General features: G+C 44.6%; 1 protein-coding gene across 1 annotated transcript; it reads right to left on the reverse strand.

The window, feature by feature from the left end:
- Positions 1 to 15035: 15035 nt before the first annotated feature.
- Positions 15036 to 15977, reverse strand: LOC119943347 (olfactory receptor 52D1-like). Its single transcript, XM_038764265.1, has one exon. It carries the CDS (start codon positions 15975 to 15977, stop codon positions 15036 to 15038), a length of 942 nt encoding a protein of 313 aa, XP_038620193.1.
- Between the last annotated feature and the right edge of the window lie 5218 nt (positions 15978 to 21195).

The following is a 21195-nucleotide window of genomic DNA, read 5'->3' on the forward strand; positions in this document are numbered from 1 at the left end:
GGATATAATAACAATAATAATAATAATAATAATAGTGGTATTTGTTAAATGCTTATTATGTGTCAAGCACTGTTCTAAACACTGGGGTAGATATGAGCTAACTAAATTGGTCACAGTCCATGTCCCAAATGGATCTCTTAACATTGCTATTTGTGACAACAAGCAGCTGAGATGTTGAGGGTTTCTGAAAATATTGTGTCATTTGCTGGCACCAGAAAGGAATATTAGTGAAGAAAGATTTACCAAACAGATATTGTTGAACTTTAAATACTAAGGAAATGCGGTTAAAGGTAGAAATCGACATTTTGGAAATTTTCAAAATGCAACCTGAATTTTAAAGGTAGTAACCCTCCCCATATTATGTGCAATTTTGAATCCCCCATTCCATAAGAACTTATGAAGAAAGGCGATCTGGGATCATTTACCAAGGAGAAGAGAAAGTTTAGGGGGGGCATATAAAGAGCCGGTCAGTCAGTTAATCATATTTATTGAGCACTTACAGTATGCCGAGCACTGTACTAAGCACTTAGAAAGCACAATTCAGCAATATGACAGACATAACAAGCCTAGTCTACAGCTTTCAAGATGAAGATAGTTAAGGTTAGGAGAGGAGAGTCAACCGTTTTTCAGCTTCATTTAAACATAGTGTAAATGATTTCAAATAATTTCAAATTGCAGCATGAAGGATTTAGATTAGGTATGAGAAGAGAGAGGGAATGGTTTTCCAGGAGGGAAGGGAGGAAGTTTGGAGCCGGAGCTGTGTGAGGATTTAGAGCACTCCCGGGTTCCAGCATGGGCCGGTCACGGCCCCCCGAGGGCAAAGGATTTAGCGACAAGTGGGAGGAGCCCAGAGGGAGCCCAGCCAGAGCCATCTCTCCCCCACCCTCGGGTAAGACCCCCCTCTTTGCTTTGTAGTTCCTTCTTCTCTGCTGTGTGACCTTGGGGAAGCCACTTCATTTATCTGTGCCTCGGTTCCCTCATCTGTAAAATGGGGATTAAGACTTGTGAACTCCACGTGGGACAACCTGATTATCTTGTATCCGCCCCAGCGCTTAGAACAGTGCTTGGCACATAGTAAGCGCTTAACAAATACCATCATTTTTATTATTATTATAGCGGGGGTCATTTGTCCGTGGGGGTGAGCGCTGTCTCTGCCGGAGACGGACCGTACCTCCACACCCCCTGTACCCCCAGGCTGGGGGGCGGGGAGAGTCCATTAATTAATTCATTCAGTCATATTTATTAAACACTTACTGTGTGCAGAGCACTACTAAGCGCTTCGAAAATAAAATTAATTAATTCATTCAATCGTATTTGAGCGCTTACTGTGTGCAGAGCACTGTACTAAGTGCTTGGAAAGTACAATCCGGCAACAAATATAGACAATCCCTACCCAGCAGCGGACTCACAGTCTAGAAGTGGGGATGCAGACAACAAAACAAAGCAAAACAAGTAGACGGGCATCATTAGCATCAGTATAAATAAATAGAATTATAGATATATACACATCATTAATCCACACCCTCCAGCTCCCCTAAATCCGCAGGAGTGGAAGTTGGTCACCCCCGCCCCGCACCTTTCTCCCTTCTCGGGTTGGGGGAGGGTGGGGGTCGTGGACTGCCCCTTCAGAGGGTGTAAAATAATAATAATAATAACAATAATAATAGCATTTGTTAAGTACTTTGTGCCAAGCAGTGTTCTACGAGCTGGGGTAGATACAAGGTAATCAGGTTGTCCTACATGGCGTTTACAGTTTTAATCCCCATTTTATAGATGAGGTAACTGAGGCACAGAGAAGTAAAGTGACTTGCCCAAAGTCACACAGCCGACAAGTGGCGGAGTCGGGATTAGAACCCATAACCTCTGATTCCTAAACCCATGCTCTTTCCTCTGAGCCACCCTGCTTAATGGGGAGGATGGAGTAAAGGGGTCTACGGGCAGCTCATCTCTCTCCTCTCCCTCCCCCTCGCCCTCCAGGGGCTCCCCAAAACTCCTCCCCAAAGGCGGAGGTCTCAGCTCCCTTCCCTTTGGGCACAGCTGGAGAAACGCCTTTCAGTTCCTAAGAGAATTGTTATTTCCTTGAAGCCCTTAATCTTCCAAATAAACAAAGTTCCCTAATCTCAACCTCCCAACATCCTTTCTCTGTCCTCCTCCTTCTTTCCCTTCTTGCCCCGGCTACATCCCTGGCCCAGTTTGGGTCTCTCCGAGTCACAGAAACCTGGGCTGTCTGGAGGGGAGGAGCTTGCCCGCATCGCTGTATTCTGCTTTAATAATAATAGTAATAATAATAATGATTATGGTATTTGTTAAGTGCTACTATGTGCCAAGCACTGTTCTAAGCGCTGGGGTGGATACTTTCTCCTAGAATGAAAAGCATCAGGATTAGCAGGATTTTTAGGGCACCCTGATTGGCAAAACTGAATCTTCTGGATCGACTGTTTCATTGGTAACTTACGCTTTAGAAAAGGACATTAGTTTTGACTGACCTTTGTTTAACTTTCTGACACTTGAGAAGGCATAGAAGGTAGACACTTTGAAAAAGGAGTACTTATTTCAGATGATGTACTTGAATCATCTGTACTTGAGCGTTTTGTACAGAAACACTCTGGGCCCTCCTCAAAAATCTCCAGTGGTTGCCTGTCAACCTACGAATCAAGCAAAAACTCCTCACTATTGGCGCCAAAGCTCTCCATCACCTCGCCCCCTCCTACCTCACCTCCCTTCTCTCTTTCTACAGCCCAGCCCGCACCCTCCACTCCTCTGCCGCTAACCTCCTCACTGTGCCTCGTTCTCGCCTGTCCCACCGTCGACCCCCGGCCCATGTCCTTCCCCTGGTCTGGAATGCCCTCCCTCCACACATCTGCCACATCCCTCTCTTCCTCCCTTCATAGCCCTAGTGAGAACTCACCTCCAAGTAGGCCTTTCCAGACTGATCCCCCTTTTTCCTTTCCTCCTCCCCATCCCCCCACCTCTGTCCTACCTTCTTCCCCTCCCCACAGCACTTGTGTATATTTGTACAGATTTATTACTCTATTTATTTTACTTGTACATATTTACTATTCTATTTAGCTATAATTCTATTTATTCAGATGGTATTGACACCTGTCTACGTGTTTAGTTTTGTTGTCTGCCTCCCACTTCTAGACTGTGAGCCCGTTGTTGGGTAGGGACCGTCTCTATATGTTGCTGACTTGTACTTCCCAAGAGCTTAGTACAGTGCTCTGCACACAGTAAGTGCTCAATAAATACGATTGAATGAATGAATCAATCAATCAGTGGCATTTATTGAGTGCTGAAGGTGCTTAGAGCACTGGACTAAGCGCTTGGGAGAGCACTTAGAGCTGGCAGATGCGTTCTCTGCCCACAAGCAGCCTTTCTTTTTATTTCTTTGAGGAAAGGATGCCTGTTGAAAGAGACCATGCCTACTGTCTTTTGGACAGTAAGCTACCTGTGGGCAAGAAATGTTTATTTTTATTATGTTTATTGTGTCTGTTTATTGTTTTATAGTGTACTTTCCTAATCACTTAGTACAGTACTCTGCACACAGTAAATGCTCAATAAATACAATTGAATTGAACTGACTTCAAATGAAATTAGATCTCCCCCCTTCTAGACTGTGAGCCTGTTGCTGGGTAGGGATTTTCTCTATTTGTTGCCGAATTGTACTTTCCAATCGCTAAGTACAATGCTCTGCACACAGTAATCGCTCAATAAATACAATTGAATGAATGAATGAAGGGCACTGGGACACCCTTACTGAGGACTGTAAAAATAGGAGAAATTTTCTTCTGCCTGTATTTATTTCAGGGTGGTTCTGTTTAGAAGCAGGGGTTAGATGGTGTGACCTTAGGGAGGCAATATGGTCCAGTGGCCAGAACCTGGATTCTAGTACCAACTCTACTGCTGGACTTGTGTGGGACCTTAGGCAAATCATTTTATTACTCTATTTATTTTACTTGTACATATTTACTATTCTAATTATTTTGTTATTGATGTATATATAGCTTTAATTCTATTTGTTCGGACGATTTTGACACCTGTATACATGTTCTGTTTTTGTTCTGTCTCCCCCTTCTAGACTGTAAGCCCGTTGTTGAGTAGGGACCGTCTCTATATGTTGCCAAATTGCACTTCCCAAGCGCTTTGTACAGTGCTCTGCACACAATAAGTGCTCAGTAAATATGATTGAATGAATTTAACCCCTCTGACCCTCAGCTTCCTCTACTATATGATGGAAATAGTGATTGCCGTCTCTCCCTACCTAACAGGAATGTTGTGAGGGCAGAGTGAGATAAGCTATGAATAGTGCAGTGAATACATTCAAGGAATTATAATCATCACTATCATCAGTCAATTTTTGGCATTTATTGAGTGCTTACAGTGTGCAGGACACTGTACTAAGCACTGAGGAAAGTATGATATAACACAGTTGGTAGACATGATCCCTACCCATTAGGAGTTTATCATCTAGAGGGGGAGACAGAAACAAATAAATTGTACAGAAAATTGCAGGCTATAAAGATAAATACATGAGTGCTGTGGGAGCTCAGGGTGGCATGAATATCAAGTCCTTAAAGGGTACAGATGAGATTGCATAGGTGATGCAGAAAGTAGAGAAAGTAGGGGATTAATTTAGCCAGAACTTAGTCATTGTTATTATAACTTTTAGAGAAACCAGACAGCAAGGAGAGTCCATGAATCAATGTCCTTCTATGGCACTCACTCAATCAATGTCAGTGACATTTTATTGAGTGATTAGTATGTGCAGAGCACTCTACTCAGTGCCTGAGAGAGTATAAAACAACAGAGTTGGGAGACATATTCCCTGCCCACAACAAACTTATAGTTTAGTGCAGGAGACAGACATTTATATGAACACATATTATACATCTTCAGTTTCCCCAGATGTAAATTGGGGGTAATCAATCAATCAATCAATCAATCAATCAATCATATTTATTGAGCACTTACTATGTGCAGAGCACTGTACTAAGCGCTTGGGAAGTACAAGTAGGCAACATATAGAGACAGTCCCTACCCAACAGTGGGCTCACAGTCTAGAAGGGGGAGACAGAGAACAAAACAAAACATATTAACAAAATAAAATAAATAGAATAGATATGTACAAGTAAAATAAATAAATAAATAGAGTAATAAATATGTACAAACATATACACATATATACAAGTGCTGTGGGGAAGGGATGGAGGTAAGGCAGGGGGATGGAGAGGGGGAGGGGGGGGAGAGGAAGGAGGGGGCTAGATATCTGAACTCTACTTCGCAGGGGTGTTCCGAAGCATAGTAAAACAACTAATCAGTGTAAGGCGCTTTGGTAATAAAAGAAAAACCTAGAAACACAGGTATTATTATTCCCTCTAGACTGTGAGCATATTGTGGGCCTAGAAACGCAGGTATTAATATTAAGTGCTTAGTACAGTGCTCTGCACATAGTAAGTGCTCAATAAATACTATTGAATGAGTGAATCTTCAAACATCTTTTCCTCTATCTGGTCTTTTCCATCCTCCTAACTCTTCCCTCTCTCTAGCATTACCACAAGGCAGCTTTCTCCTACCTGGTTCTGTTCTTCTAAGGAACAAGCATTGCAATGCCAAGCATTGCAGTCGGCAATGAGCCTCAGGCTCAAGAGCTGAGGTCATAAGCTTTTTATCTTTCTCATCCTCTGAGGGACAGATGTGGGGGAGTGGAGGGGGGCAAGTCTTCAGCCAATACCCAGGTGTCAAAATTAGAGCAAGGACTTCTAAAACCCCCACTCTTTCAACTTGCCCTGCCTCGGGAATGCCTCCAGGACCTTCAGGGGGAGACATGGGCCCTCAGGGGGGCATCCCCTGGGCCCCTGGGACTGGGATCAGGATCTTTGGTATGAAGCTCTAGGTATTAGTGCCAGAATTCCCATGTGATTGTAAAATATAGTGGCTGCTCTGGGCAAGTCCTAGAGCTATCATTGAAGGGACGGGTGCTGGTGTGTCCAAATGGCTTGCTCTGGCTAATTAGATGTGCTAAAGTAGCTGGGTGGAGTGCTAATTGGCCTCCATCACTTCTGACTGCCTTCTCCCTGGAGAACCCTGGGGACTGGATAGAGAACAGGAGAATCCCCAGGTGGGTGGGACCTTCCTTTTGTCATCTCCAGCCTTCTGTCTCTGGGCACAGATGCAAACTAGGAGATATCACCAACACTATCAATATTTATTCATTCAATTCAATCGTATTTATTGAGCGCTTACTGTGTGCAGAGCACTGTACTAAGCATTGGAAAGTACAATTCAGTAACATAGAGAGACAATCCCTACCCATTAATTAATTAATTCATTCAATTCAACCGTATTTATTGAGCGCTTACTGTGTGCAGAGCACTGTTCTAAGCACTTGGGAAAGTACAAATCGGCAACAGATAGAGATGGTCCCTACCCGACAATGGGCTCACAGTCTAGAAGGGAGACATGGGTGACAAAGCAGAACAAGACAGTGGGCTCACAGTCTAGAAGAACATGCTCACAGTCTAGAAGCATTTATAGCACTCAATAGCATTTACTGAGTACTCACTGAGTGCAAAGCACTATCCTAAGCCCTCAGGAGAGTGCTACAGAGGCAAAACAAACACTCACTCCCTTTAGCCCCTCAGAAGCTTACATTATAACAGAGTGTACAGACAGACAGAGATTACATTCAAATAGTGGATGCAGGAGGAAGGATAAAGATATAAAACCTACTTTGTCTTGACATTCAAATTCACACCCTTAAATTCAACTTCTCCGTTGAACTCAACTCCCACACTCCCCTGTTCCTCCATCCATCCTGAACTACCAACCTGAAACCCTTGATCATCTCCACAACACACTTCCTCCACTCTTTTCTCCAGCCATAGAGTACCACTGGTGGAAATACAGACCCCAGACTGAACTTCTCATAAATAAATCATATTTATTGAGCACTTAGTGTGTGCAGAGCACTGTACTAAGTGCTTTGGAAGTACAATATAACAATTGGTAGACACGTTCCTTGATCTCAAGGAGCTTGCATTCTAGAGGGTCCACCACAAACTCATTCTTTCCTGATTCAACTACCTTCTCCTATGCCCAGAAACAATACTTCTTCAATAGAGAAGCAGCATGGCTTAGCAGAAAGAGCATGGGCTTGGGAATCAGATGATGTGGGTTCTAATCCTGGCACTGCCACTTGTCTGCTGTGTGACCTTGGGCAAGCCACTTAACTTCATTCATTCATTCATTCATTTGTATTTATTGAGCACTTACTGGGTGCAGAGCACTGTACTAAGCTCTTGGAAAGTACAATTTGGCAACAGAGACAATCCCTACCCAATAACAGGATCACAGTCTAGAAGAGGAGAGACAGACAACAAAACAAAACGAAACAAGTAGACAAGCATCAGTAGCACCAATATAAATATAATTATAGATATATACACATCATTAATAAAATACTTAGAATTATAAATATGTACATATGTACACAAGTGCCGTATGGCAGGGAGGGGGGTAGAGCAGAGGAAGGGAGTCTGGCGATGGGGAGGGGAGGAGGAGCAGAGGAAAAGGGGGTCTAACTTCCCTGTGCCTCAGTTCCCTCATCTGTAAAATGGGGATTAAGACTGTGAGCTCCACGGGGTACAGCCTGATTACCTTGTGTCTACCCCAGTGCTTAGAACATTACTTGGCACATAATAACCGCTTAACAAATACTGTCATTGTGAATACTTCTCCATCCATATTGACTCTCATGCTCATTGCCAGCACAAGCTCTTTCAGACTTTAAACCTTCTCCTCAAACCTCGTCACCCAGATCTTCCCAATCTCTTCCCCTATTGTCTGTACCACCCATTTCATTGAAGAAATTGAAAACATAATGCACAATCTCCCTCAAGTCTTCCCTGTTCTGCTCCAGCCACACCCTCCTCCTGTTCTCTCCTCTTCTATCTCATCCTTCCCAACAGTATTTCAAGAGGTAATCTCCTGCCTCCTCTTAAAATCTATGTCCTCCAACTTTGCCTCTGACCCCATCCATTCACAATGTAGTCAAAGTCTTGACTCTTCCCTTTTCCCCTACTTTATCACTATCTCCAACCATTCATTTTCCAATAGCTCCTGTCTCACTGCTTTCAAACATACCCATGTATCACCTATCCTAAAAATCCCTCCCTTGACCCCATGACACCTCCAGTTATCACTCCGTCTCCCCTCTACCATTCCTTTCCAAATTCCTTGAAGTTAGTTTTTTTACCCTACCACTGCATGCGCTTCTCCAATTCACTTCTTACCCTGCTGGAATCTGGCTTCCATCCCCTTCACTTTATGAAGCTGCCCCCTCTGTGGTCATCAGTGACCTTCTTCTTGCCAAATCGAATGATCTCTCCTCTATCCTAATCCTCCTTGATCTTTCAGCTGCCTTTGACTCTGTGGACCACCCTCTTCACTCATTCATTCATTCATTCATTCATTCATTCATTTAATCATATTTATTAAGCACTTACAGTGTGCAGACCACTGTACTAAGTGTTTGGGAAAGTACAATACAACAATAAACAGTGACATTCCCTGCCCACAATGAGCTCCCAGCTCTGCCAACTGTCAGCTGTTTGACTTTGGGCAAGTCACTTAACTTCTCTGTGCCTCAGTTCCCTCATCAGTAAAATGGGGATTAAAACTGTGAGCCCCCCCATGGGACAACCTGATCACCTTGTAACCTCCCCAGGGCTTGGAACAGTGCTTTGAACATAGTAAGTGCTTAACAAATCCCATTATTATTATTATTATTATTAGAGGGGCAGAGACAGACATCAATATAGATAAATAAAATTACAGATCTATACATAAGTGCTGGGGGGCTGGTGGGGGAGGGCAAAGGGATCAATTATATTCACTAAGCACTTACTCTGTGGGAGAGTAGTTTTTGACCCCTTGTCTTCCCCACTAGACTGTAAGCACTTAGAGGGTAGGGACTAAATCTTTTCTGGAATGTTCCCTAAGGGCCTAGTACAGAGCCCCAAACACTGCAAGGTCCATTCCAGTCAGGGCTATTGAGGCTGCTGATGATAATAATAATAATAATGATAATAATGATGACATTTGTTAAGAGCTTACTATGTGCCAAGCACTGTTCTAAGCACTGGGGTAGATACAAGGTAATCAGGTTGTCCCACATGGGGCTCACAGTCTTAATTCTCATTTTACAGATGAGGGAATTGAGGCACAGAGAAGTCAACTGACTTGCCCAAAGTCACACAGCTGATCAGTGGCAGAGCCGGGATTAGAACCCATGATCTCTGACTCCCAAGCCCACACTCTTTCCACCATGCCAAACTGAGAGGTGGGTGTCCATGTAAAAGGATCCTGCAATAGGGGCTAGCCATCCACATCGCTATGAGTGGTTATGTCTGAAGAATTGGATTCTAATTCCAGCTATGCCAAATGCCTTCTGTGTGACCCTGGGCAAAAGTGGATTAAATATCCATTCCCCCTCTCCTCTAGACTGTGACCCCATATAGGACAGAGATTGTGTCTGACCTGATTAACTTATATCTGGTGGCAGCATGGCTTAGTGGAAAGAGCATGGGCATGGGAGTCAGAGGTCGAGGGTTCTAATCCCAGCTCCACCACCTATCAGCTGTGTGACTTTGGGCAAATCACTTAACTTCTCTGTGCCTCAGTTACTTCTTCTTTAAAATGGGGATTAAGACTGTGAGCCCCACGTGGGGCAACCTGATTATCTTGTATCTATCCCAGGACTTAGAAGAGTGCTTGGCACATAGTAAGTGCTTAACTAATGCCATTATTATTATTATCAGTAGTAGTACAGTGCTTACTGTACTCTCCCAAACACTTGAAACATGCTGTACACCCAGTAAGTGCTCAATAAATATGACTGAATGAATTTAACAAGCATGATCATTATTACTGATAAAATTCTGAGAGAACAGTGGTTGGCATGAATGGGAATGAGCAACAGGAAGGAAAGAGAAGATGTTTACTCAGAATTACTCACTGACTTCATCGTATCAGAGTGCCTACCTAGAGGTTCAATCAATCAATCATCAATCATATCCACTACTTTATTCACTACACCATGCTGCTTACTGTGATTAGTGTACAGGGCACTGTACTAAGCACTTATTTGTAATAATAATAATTATTATTATTGTATTTGTTAAGTGCTTACTATGTGCCAGGCACTGTACTAAGCACTGGGGTGAATATATCAAATCAAGTTGGACACAGTCCCTGTCCCATGTAGGGCTCACAGTCCCAATCCCCATTTTACAGATGAGGTAATGGAGGCACAGAGAAGTGAAGTGACTTGCCCAAGGTTACTCGGCAGACAGGTGGCAGAGTCGGGAATAGAACCCATGATCTTCTGACTCTCAGGCCGGTGCTCTATCCACTACATCATGCTGCTTAGTACAACACATCAATATAACAGACACATTCCCTGCCCACAACAAGCTTACAGTCTAGAGGGGAAGACAGACATTAATATAAATAAATTAATTAATTCTGGATATGTACATAAGTGGGTCAGGGGGTGGGAGGGTGAATAAAGGGGGGAAGCCAGGGTGACGCAGAAGGGAGTGGGAAAAGAGGACATGAGGGCTAAGTCAGGGGAGGGCTCTTGGTGGAACTGTGCCTTTAGTAAGTCTTTCGGATTGTAATTGTCTGTCAGATATGAAAAGGAAGGGTGTTCCAGGTGAGAGGTCAGTGGCAATATAGATGAAATCAAGGTACAGTGAGTCCACTGGCATTAGAAGAGCGAAATGTGCGGGCTGGATTGTGATAGGAGAGCACTGAGGTGAAGTAGGAGGGTGCAAGGTGATTGAGCACTTTAAAGTCTTTGGGAAAGTGTTTCTTTTTGTTGCAGAGATGAATAGACAACCACTGAAGGTTCTTGAGGAGTTGGGAAACATGAACTGAATGTTTCTGTGGAAAAATTATCCGGGCAGCAGAGTGAAATACGGATCGGAGTGGAGAGGTCAGCAAGAGACTGATACAGTAATCAGGACAGGATAAGTGCTTGGATTAACATGGTAGCAGTTTGGATGGAGAGGGAAGGGTGGATTTTAGCAATGTTGTGAAGGTCGAACTGACAGGATTTAGTGATAAATTGAATATGTGGGCTGAATGAGAGAGAGGAATCAAGGATAAGGCCAAGATTACAGGCTTGTGAAACAGGAAAGATGGTGATTCTGTCTACAGTGATGGGAAAGTCACAGGGAGGACAGGATAGAGAAGTAATGTGGCTCAGTGGAAAGAGCACAGGCTTTGGAGTCAGAGGTCATGGGTTCAAATTCCGGTTCCACCACTTGTCAGCTGTGTGACTTTGGGCAAGTCACTTAACTTCTCTGGGCCTCAGTTCCTTCATCTGTAAAATGGGGATGAAGTCTGTGAGCCCTACGTGGAACAACCTGATTACCTTGTATCGACTCCAGCACTTAGAACAGTGCTTGGCACATAGTAAGCACTTAACAAATACCAACATTATTACTATTATTATTTGGGTGAGAAGATAGGGAGTTCTGTTTAGGACATGTCAGGTTTGAGGTGATGGCAGGACATCTAAGTAGAGATGTCTTGAAATCAGGAGGAAATGTGAGACTGCAGAGAGGGAGAGAGATCAGTGCTGGAGATGTAGATTTGGGAACCATCCACATAGCGGTAGTAGCCATGGAAGCCATGGAAGTAAATGATTTATTCAAGGAAGTGTGTGTAGATGGAAAATGGGGACCCAGAACTGAAGCTTGAGGTACACCCACAGTTAGGGGATAGGAGGCAGAGGAGGAGCCCATGAAGAGACTGAGAATGAATGGCCAGAGATGTAAGAGGAGAACCAGGAGAGGAGAGTGTTAGTGAAGCTGAGATTGGACAATGTTTCCAGGAGAAGGAGATTGTCGACAGTGTCCAAGGCAGCTGAATGGTGGAGGAAGAGTCGGATGGAGTAGAGGCCATTGGATTTCACAAGAAGGAGATCATTTATGATCATTGAGAGGGTAGCTTCTGTGGACTGAAAGGGACAGAAGCCAGATTGGAGGGGTCAAGGACATAATTGGAGGAGAAGAACTTGGGACAGTGGGTTTATAAAATTCTCTCAAGGAGTATGGAAAGGAATGGTTGGAAGAAAATGGGGTTATAACTGGAGGGAGCAGTGGGGTCAAGTGAAGGTTTTTTTAGGATAGCAAAAGTAGCATGGCCTTGTGCCTAGGGCACGGGCTTGGGAGTCAGAAGAACCTAGATACTAATCCTGGCTCTGCCACTTATCTGCTGTGTGTGTAACCTTGGGCAAGTCACTTCACTTCCCTCTACTCAGTTACCTCATTGGTAAAATGGGGATTAAGACATTGAGCCCCAGTGGGACAGAGACTGTCAAACCTGATTAGTTTGTTTGTATCCCAGAGCTTAGAACAGTGTTTGACATACATTAAGTGCTTAACACATACGATCAATATTATTATTATTATTATTTATAAGTGTATTTGAAAGCAATGGGGAAGAAGCCATTGGAGAGTGAAAAGTTGAAAGATGACATTCAGGGAGGGAAGAAGGGAGGGGACGAGTGTTTTGGTAAGATGAAAGAGGATGAGAATGGATGAGCAGATGGAGAAGGTGGATTTTGAGAGAAGGCTGGAGATCACCTCCTGACATACTGCTGGGAAGGATGGGAGAGTTGATGAAGGGACAGGAGGAGGGAGGGAGTGGAGAAGAGCAAGTTTGATATTAGGGAGATCATACCTGATAGTTTCAATTTTTTCAATGAAGTAGGTAACCAGGTCATTAGGGGCAAGGAATGGGGGAGGCAGGGGACTTGAAGAGGGAATTAAACATCTGGAACAACTGGCAAAGGCAATAGGCATGGGTGTCAATAAGAAAGGAGAAATAATTTTACCAGGCAGAGCAGTCAGCAGAGTTGAAGTTTGCAAGGATGAACTTGAGGTGGACAAAGTCAGCCTGATATCTAGATTTCCACCAGCTACACTATGTGGCTCGTGCACAGAAGCAAAGGAACTAGACTATGGAGGTGATCCAGGGCTGTGGGCTAGTGGTCCAAGATTGATGAAGGAATAGGGGAGTGAGTGCATTGAGTTCAGCAGAGATGGTGGTATTGAGGGCATCAATTCGGTCATCAGGGAAAGTTAGATAGGGCATGTTGAGTTGAGAAAATTGGATGGGGTCAAAAGATCAGAAGTCTCTGTAGGGAAACAGGATAGGTTTGTGTGGAGGAGGCATGTGGGAGAGAAAGCAAGAGAGGAGGTGGCAGATAGAGGGATTTCAGAGTTGGTGAGGGTAGAGATTGTACAGTGACTAGAGTTGATTAAATTGTGTCCAATTTGGTGAGTGGGAGATCTGGAGTGGAGCCAGAAGTTGGTGGAGATGAGGAGTGATATAAAGCTGGAAGTGTCAACAGGAACATCTATGTGCATATTGAAGTTTCCGAGGACTGCTTGGGGTGGGTGCAGGAGAGGGGAGTGCCTCTGCATTTTGCTGCTTTGGAGCCTCTGGATATTTTGTAGTAGGAAATTGTTAGCATACTTAGATTGTGAGCTCCATCTTAATGATGACATTTGTGGCATTTGTTAAGCACTTACTATATGCCAGGCACTGTACCAAGCGCTAGGATAGATACAAGACAATCAGGTCAGACACAATCCCTGTCCCACTTAGGGCTCATAGTCTCAATCCCCATTTTACACTGAAGCACAGAGAAGTGAAGTAACTTGCCCAAGGTCACAGAGCAGACAAGTAACAGAGTGAGATTAGAACCCAGGTCCTCTGATTCCCAAGTCTGTGCTCTAATCCACTAGGCCACGCTGCTTCTCTAAGGTCTAATACCATAGACTGTGAGCCTCATGTGGGACAAAAACTGTGTCTTACCTATTGTCCTCTATCTAGCTTTGTGTTTTGTAAAGTTTTTGGCACAGAGTAAGCACTTAATAATAATGACTATGTTATTTGTTAAGTGCTTACTGTGTGCCTGGCACTGTACTAAGTGTCAGAGTAGATACAAGATAGTTGGGTTGGGCCACACTTACTGTTTTATATAGGGCTCACAGTCTTAGTCCCCATTTTACAGACGAAGTAACTAGGCACAGAGATGTGAAATGATTTGTCTAAGGTCACACAGCAGACAAGTGGTGGGGCCAGGATTAGAACCCAGGTCTTGCTGACTCCCAGGCCTGTTCTATGTGCATTAGGCCATGCTGCTTCTCAGCAGATACCATTTATTAACAGATATTTATTATTACTGTTATCACTATTATGAATAATTATTGTTATTGGAGAACTACAGGTGCCATGCCTGAGGAAGCCTGGTTGGAACACAGATTCTTCAGTTCAATCCCCTGTCAGTGATGGAGGCAGGGGCAGGGACTGGCCTATATTTTAGGGCCAAGGGGGAATCCCACGCAGGTTCAAATTCTTCTTGACTGCATCTTGGGACTCTCTTCTGCGAGACAAGTCCTCATTCCAGCTGATGGCTTGCCTACCTGAGGGGGAGAGGAGAAGAGGGCAGTACTGCATCTCTCCAGGAACGGAAGGCCAAAGACTTAAATGAGAAGTGGGAGGGAGGGCAGGAAGTTTGAGATACTAGAACTTCTCCATGTATGTTTCAGGAACCATTTTCCCTTAGTACAAAGTAAGCAATTAACAAATGCCATATTACTTTTGTGTTATTAGTTAGCAACTGTTGACCTAGCAGGCAAATCTGCAGATGAGAAATCAAACAATGGATCACAAATCCATCAGAAGGAAGGTCATTAAATGTGGTTCAATCAAACTCTAGCTATTTTGGCTCTTTCTCAGGGTTGGATTCATGGGGCAACTGGAAGACAGCCATAAAGAGACTATAAACAACAACTCTTGCCCAGTACGGAGTGGCCAACTGGGTGTTAAACCACCTCTTGGGATATGTCCGTATTTGCCCTGCATCCACCTCAGGAGTCTCAGGTCTCTCGGTTGATGAAATCTCTCTGGAGCCCTTTGCTGGAGCCAGTGGTAGCAGTGAGAAGGTGTGCAGGGCCCTATTTGTTCCCCCTGATTAGAGTCAGGATCCTCTGGCAGATGTGCTTGGTGTTAATGCCATATACCAGTGGGTTGAGCATGGGGGGCACAAGGAGGTAGAGGTTGGCCACGAAAATGTGAACCTGAGGTGGCACCCAGTAACCAAAGCGGTGAGTGAAAAAGGAGAAGAAAGCTGGGTTGTAAAAGACCATGATGACACATATGTGGGACCCACAGGTGCTGAAGGCCTTGAGCTGTGCATCCTGGGAGGGCAAGTGGAGCACAGTATGGAGGATGAAGCCATAAGAAAAGCCAATGAGCACCACGTCCATCCCTGTGACTGAGATTGCAACTGTCAGGCCATAGATGATATTGATCTTGATGTTGGCACATGCCAGCTTAGCAATGCCCATGTGTTCACAATAGGTATGGGGGATCACGTGGTGCCCACAGAATGGCAATCTGTGGATCAGGATGATGAACGGGATGTCAACTATTAGGCTTCGGGATATGCAGGCCACTATGATTTTCCCAATGACCCAGGGTTTGAGGATGGATGAGTAGTGTAGTGGGCGGCAGATGGCCACGAAGCGGTCGAAAGCCATGGCCAACAGGACACCTGACTCGGTGACAAAAACTGTGTGTACAAAGAACATTTGGGTGAGGCAGCCATGGAAGGAGATGGGCTGGACACCAAACCAGAAGATAGCCAGCATCTTGGGTGATGTAATGGAGCACAGCACCAGGTCTGTGAGCGAGAGGATGCAGAGGAAAAGGTACATGGGCTCGTGGAGGGTCTTGTCAAAGGCAATGACCAACAGGATGGTGCTATTGCCCAGCAGAGCCATGATGTACATGGAGCAGAAGGGAATGGAGATCCAGATGTGCTGATCCTCCATCCCGGGGATGCCCAACAGGAGGAACGCAGAGGGATGGAAGCTGGTAGTGTTTAGAATTGACATGGTGACCTGCGAAAAAGAAAAAGTGGGGAGGGACAAACCCTACAATTATCCCAAAAGGAATAATTGCTCAAAGCCAACTCAAGGCAAATTCACCAGAAAGCTTTTCCAGATAAGCTTCTCACTTATTTTCTACTTCTGGTCAATTTCATCATTCCAGTACCTTCAAGTCCTTATAAGCCTATGCTATTATATGGATAGATTTCTGTCTGTGATCTTAGGCTTTAGGTTTCTCTTCCTCTGACAGTTCCTAGGTCCTTTTCTTATCTCCATCTTCAGCCACTACCTTGGAGAATTCATTCACTCTGAGGGTTTCAACTATTATCTCTATGTGAATGATTACCAAATCTACATCTCCAGCCCTGACCTCACTCCTTCCCTGCAGTCTCACATTTCGTCCTTCATTCATGCAATCATATTTATTGAGCACTTAGTGTGTGCAGAGCACTGTACTAAGCACTTATAAGGGTATTTGTTAAGTGCTTACTATGAGCCAAGCACTGTTCTAAGCTCTGGGGAAGATACAAGGTTATCAGGTTGTCCCAGGTGGGGCTTACAGTCTTAATCCCCATTTTACAGATGACGTAACTGAGGCACAGAGAAATGATGTGACTTGCCCAAAATCACATAGCTGACAAATGGCGGAGCCAGGATTAGAACCCATGACCTCTGACTCCCAAGCCCGAGATCTTTCCATTAAGTCACACTGCTTCTCCCTGTGCTGCCTTCAGGACATCTCTACCTGGATATTTCTTGGACAACTCAAACTAAACATGTTCAAAGCTGAACTCCTTATCCTCCCACCAAACCTTGTCCTCCTGCTGTCTTTCCCATCACTGTAGATAGCGCCATCATCCTTCCTGTCTCTTAAGCCAGTGAACTTGGCATTCTCAACTCATCCCTCTCATTCTACCCACATATTCAATCACCAAGTCCTGTCAGTTCTAACTTCAAGGCTTTGATAAAATCCTTCATTCCCTCTCCATTAAAACTGCTACCACACTGATCTAAGCAATCATCCTACCCTGACTACTCCATCTACCTCTTTGCTCAGCTCCCTGCCTCCTGTCTCTCCCTATTCCAGGCCATACTTCCCTCTGATGCATGGATCATTGTTCCAAAAATGTTCAGTTTCTCTCTCCCCACTCTTCCAAAATCTCAATGGCTGCCCATCCACTTCCACATCAAAGATAAACTCCTTAACATTGGCTCTAAAGAATCAGCTTGCACCAACCTAACTCACCTCACTGATTTCCTACTAGAGCCTAGCCTTCACACTTTGCTCCTCTAGCACCAGGTTACTTATCGTGCCCCAGTCTCATCTATCTCATCTCCAACCCCTTTCCCATGTCTTCTCCTTATCCTGGCAGTCCTTCCTGCTCCATATATTCCAGAACACTACTCTCCCAACCATCAAGGCCTTATATTAAGATTACATCTCCTCCTAGAGACCTTCCCCAATTAAGCCTTCTTTTCTCGGGCTCCCTTTCCCTTCTGCATCATTTATGCACTCAGATCTGTGACTTTTGAACTTTTGATAATTTCTCCATTCTCAACTCTACCACACCCAGCGCTGAGAACAGTCCAGCACTTACAACAGTGCTTGGTACATAGTAAGCGCTTAAAAAATGCCATAATTACTATTACTTATGTACCAGATGGGGCTTACAGTTTTAATCTCCATTTTATAGATGAGGTAAATGAGGCACAGAGAAGTGAAGTGACTTGTCCAAGGTCCCACAGCAGACAAGTGGTGGAGCATGGATTAAAACCCAGGCCCGTGGTCTACCCACTAGACACGGTGCTTCTTGATGGTATTTATTAAGCCCTTACTATGTGCAGAACACTTTATTAAGCACTTAGGAGAGAACAATACAACAGAAGTAACAGACACATTCCCTGCCCATCTCCAGAGTATCCAGAGAGAAAAAGGTCTGGCAGCTAAGAAGACCACAGGAGAACCAGCGGGGACTCAGGAGCAAAAAAACAGTCTGAGAGTTGGCTCAGAAAATCAGACCTATGAGCAGGAGACTGAGTTTCAGGGTTTTACCTGATAAAACCCCAAATCGTTTTCAAATACTAATATTAAACACATAAAATTATTCCTTTTTAAAGTTATAATATGCACTACCCAAATAGATGTTTATCCACTTAAAAATCCACCCTAATTCTGCCATGATTAACTTAAGCAGATGTGGGCCATATTCATTTACTAAATCAATGGTATTTATTGAGGACTTATTGTGTGCAGAGTATTTGGGAGAGAATAGGCACATTCACTGCTTACAATGAGCTTACAGTCTAGAGGAAGACAGACGGATTGGATGTGAGGGGTGAACGAGAGAGCAGAGTCGAGGATGACACCAAGGTTGCGGGCTTGTGAGACGGGAAGGATGGTAGTGTCATCTACAATGATGGGAAAGTCAGGGAGAGGGCAGGGTTTGGGAGGGAAGATAACGAGTTCAGTCTTGGACATATTGAGTTTTAGATGGCAGGCAGACATCCAGATGGAGATGTCTTGAAGGCAGGAGGAAACACAAGCCTGAAGGGAGGGAGAGAGAGCAGGGGCAGAGATGTAGATTTGGGTGTCATCAGCGTAGAGATGATAGTTGAAGCTGTAGGAGCGAATGAGTTCACCAAGGGAGTGAGTGTAGCTAGAGAACAGAAGGGCACCAAGAACTGACCCCTGAGGAACCCCTGCAGTAAGGGGATGGGAGCGGGAGGAGGAGCCCGGAAAGGAGACTGAGAATGAATGGTCGGAGAGATGATAATAATAATAATAATAATAATAATAATAATAATAATAATTAATAATAATAATATATTTGTTAAGTGCTTACTATGTGCAAAGCACTGTTCTAAGCGCTGGGGGGAATACAAAGAGATAAGGTTGTCCCATGTGGGGCTCACAGTCTTAGTCCCCATTTTACAGATGAGAGAAATGAGGCCCAGAGAAGTGAAGTGACTTGCCAAGGTCACACAGCAGACAGGTGGGGGAGGCGGGATTCAAACCCATAGCCTCTGGCTCCCAAGCCCGTGCTCTTTCCACTGAGCCATGCTGCTTCAGAACCAGGAGAGGACAGAGTCTGTGAAGCCAAGGTTGGATAGCATGTTGAGAAGAAGCTGGTGGTCCACAGTGTTGAAGGCAGCTGAGAGGTCGAGGAGGATTAGGATAGAGTAGAAGCCATTGGATTTGGCAAGCCGGAGGTCATTGGTGACCTTTGAGAGGGCAGTTTTGGTGGAATGTAGTGGACAGAATCCAGATTGAGGGGGTCGAGGAGAGAGTTGGTGTTGAGGAATTCGAGGTAGAGGGTGTAGACGACTCGTTCAAGGAGTTTGGAAAGGAGGGAGATAGGGTGATAACTAGAAGGGGAGGTGGGGTCAAGAGAGGGGTTTTTTAGGATGGGGGAGATGTGGGCATGTTTGAAGGTAGAGGGGAAGGAACCAGTGGAGAGTGAGCAGTTGAAGATGGAAGTTAAGGAGGGAAGGAGGGACAGGTTACTACTTAAAGTGTAAAGATCCAATTGCACAGATGATGCAGAAGGGAGAGCTAGTAGGGGAAATGAGGGTTTAGCCAGGATTTAGTCACTATTATCATGACTTTTAGAGAAGCCAGCCAGAAAGAAGAGTCCATGAGTGAGTGTCTTTTTATGTCCCTAAAATCAGTCGATCAATGATATTTACTGAGAGATAACTGTATGCAGAGCAGTATACTCAGGGTTTGGAAGAGTACAGTTCAACAGAGTTGTAGACACTTTCCCTGCCCACAAGAAGCTAATGTTAGAGGGGGAGACAGGCATTGATATAAACATATACTGCTTATCTGCACAAGCCTTTTCCTCTGTCTAGCCTTTTTCATCCTCCTATCCCTTCCTTCTCCCCAACATTACTTCCCTCCCTGGTCCTCCCTAACCCACCTCACAGCAGGTGCTTCCTACCTGGTTCTGCTCTTCTCAGGGATGCTCTGAGAGCTGGAGTCGGGTCCCGAGAGCAGAGATCATAGGCTTTTTATATTTCTCATCCTCTGGGGAACGAATGACCAGGAGGGCAGGCCTGAGTCTTCAGCTAACACCCAGGTGTTAAAAACAGAGCAAGGATTAACCACCGCCCCCCAAGCCTTTTCAACCTGCCCTGCTCCCCAGACCCCTCTGGGACTGGCAGAGGGTAGATATGCATTCCAGGGGGGCATCCACTGGTTGTATTGGGACTGGGATCAGGATCTTTGAAGTTAAGCTCTGAGTATTGGTGTCAGAATTCCCGTGCGCTTGTAAAATATAGTGGCTGCTCTGGAGAAGTCCCTGGAGCCTCCATTTAAGGGGCAGGTACTAGTATGCCCCAAATGGCTTCCTCTGGCAAATTAAATGCATTAGAATAGCCGGGTGAAATGCTAATTAGCCTCCATCACTCCTGCCTACTTTCTCTCTGGGGCAGCCTGGGGATTGGATAGAGAACAGGAGAATCCCAGATGGACGGAGACTTCTTGCTATCATCTGATCCAGCCCTCTGCCTCCAGGCATAGATGGAAACTAGACCAATATCATCAATGCTATCAAAAGCATTTATAGAGTACCTTCTGTGTGCAAAGAACTATCCTAAGCACTCAGGAGAGTACTACAGAGGCAAGAGAAACACTCACTCCCCTTAACCCCTCAGAAGCTATGTTATAATGGAGTGGACAGATTGACGGACTTTACATTCAAATAGTGGGTGCAGGAGGAAGAAAAAACACATAAAACCTAACTTGTCTTGACACACAAATCCATACCCTCAACTTCACCCTCTCCACTAAACTCAACTCCCTCGCTCCCCTGTTTCTCCAACCATCTTATACACCAACCTGCAGCCCTTGATCACCTCCACAAAATACACTTCCTCCACTCTTGTCTTCAGCCATAGAGCACTGCTGGTGGAAATCCAGACACCAGACTGAACGTCTCATAAATCAATCATTTTTTCTGAGCTCCTATTATGTACAGAGTACTGTACTAAATGCTTGAGAGAGTTCAAAATAATAGAGCTGGTAGCACTTATCAACACTTACCGATGAGGCCTTCTCTAACTATGCCCTCATTTCCTCTTTTCCCACTCCCTTCTCCGTTGCCCTGATGTGCTTCCTTTATTCACCCCTCCCTCAGCCCCACAACACTTATGTACATATCCATAACATTCATTTATATCAACGTCTGTTTCCCTCTCTAGACTGTGAGCTTGTTGTGGGCAG

Source organism: Tachyglossus aculeatus, chromosome 2, assembly GCF_015852505.1.
Source record: "Tachyglossus aculeatus isolate mTacAcu1 chromosome 2, mTacAcu1.pri, whole genome shotgun sequence".
Lineage (NCBI taxonomy): Eukaryota > Metazoa > Chordata > Mammalia > Monotremata > Tachyglossidae > Tachyglossus > Tachyglossus aculeatus.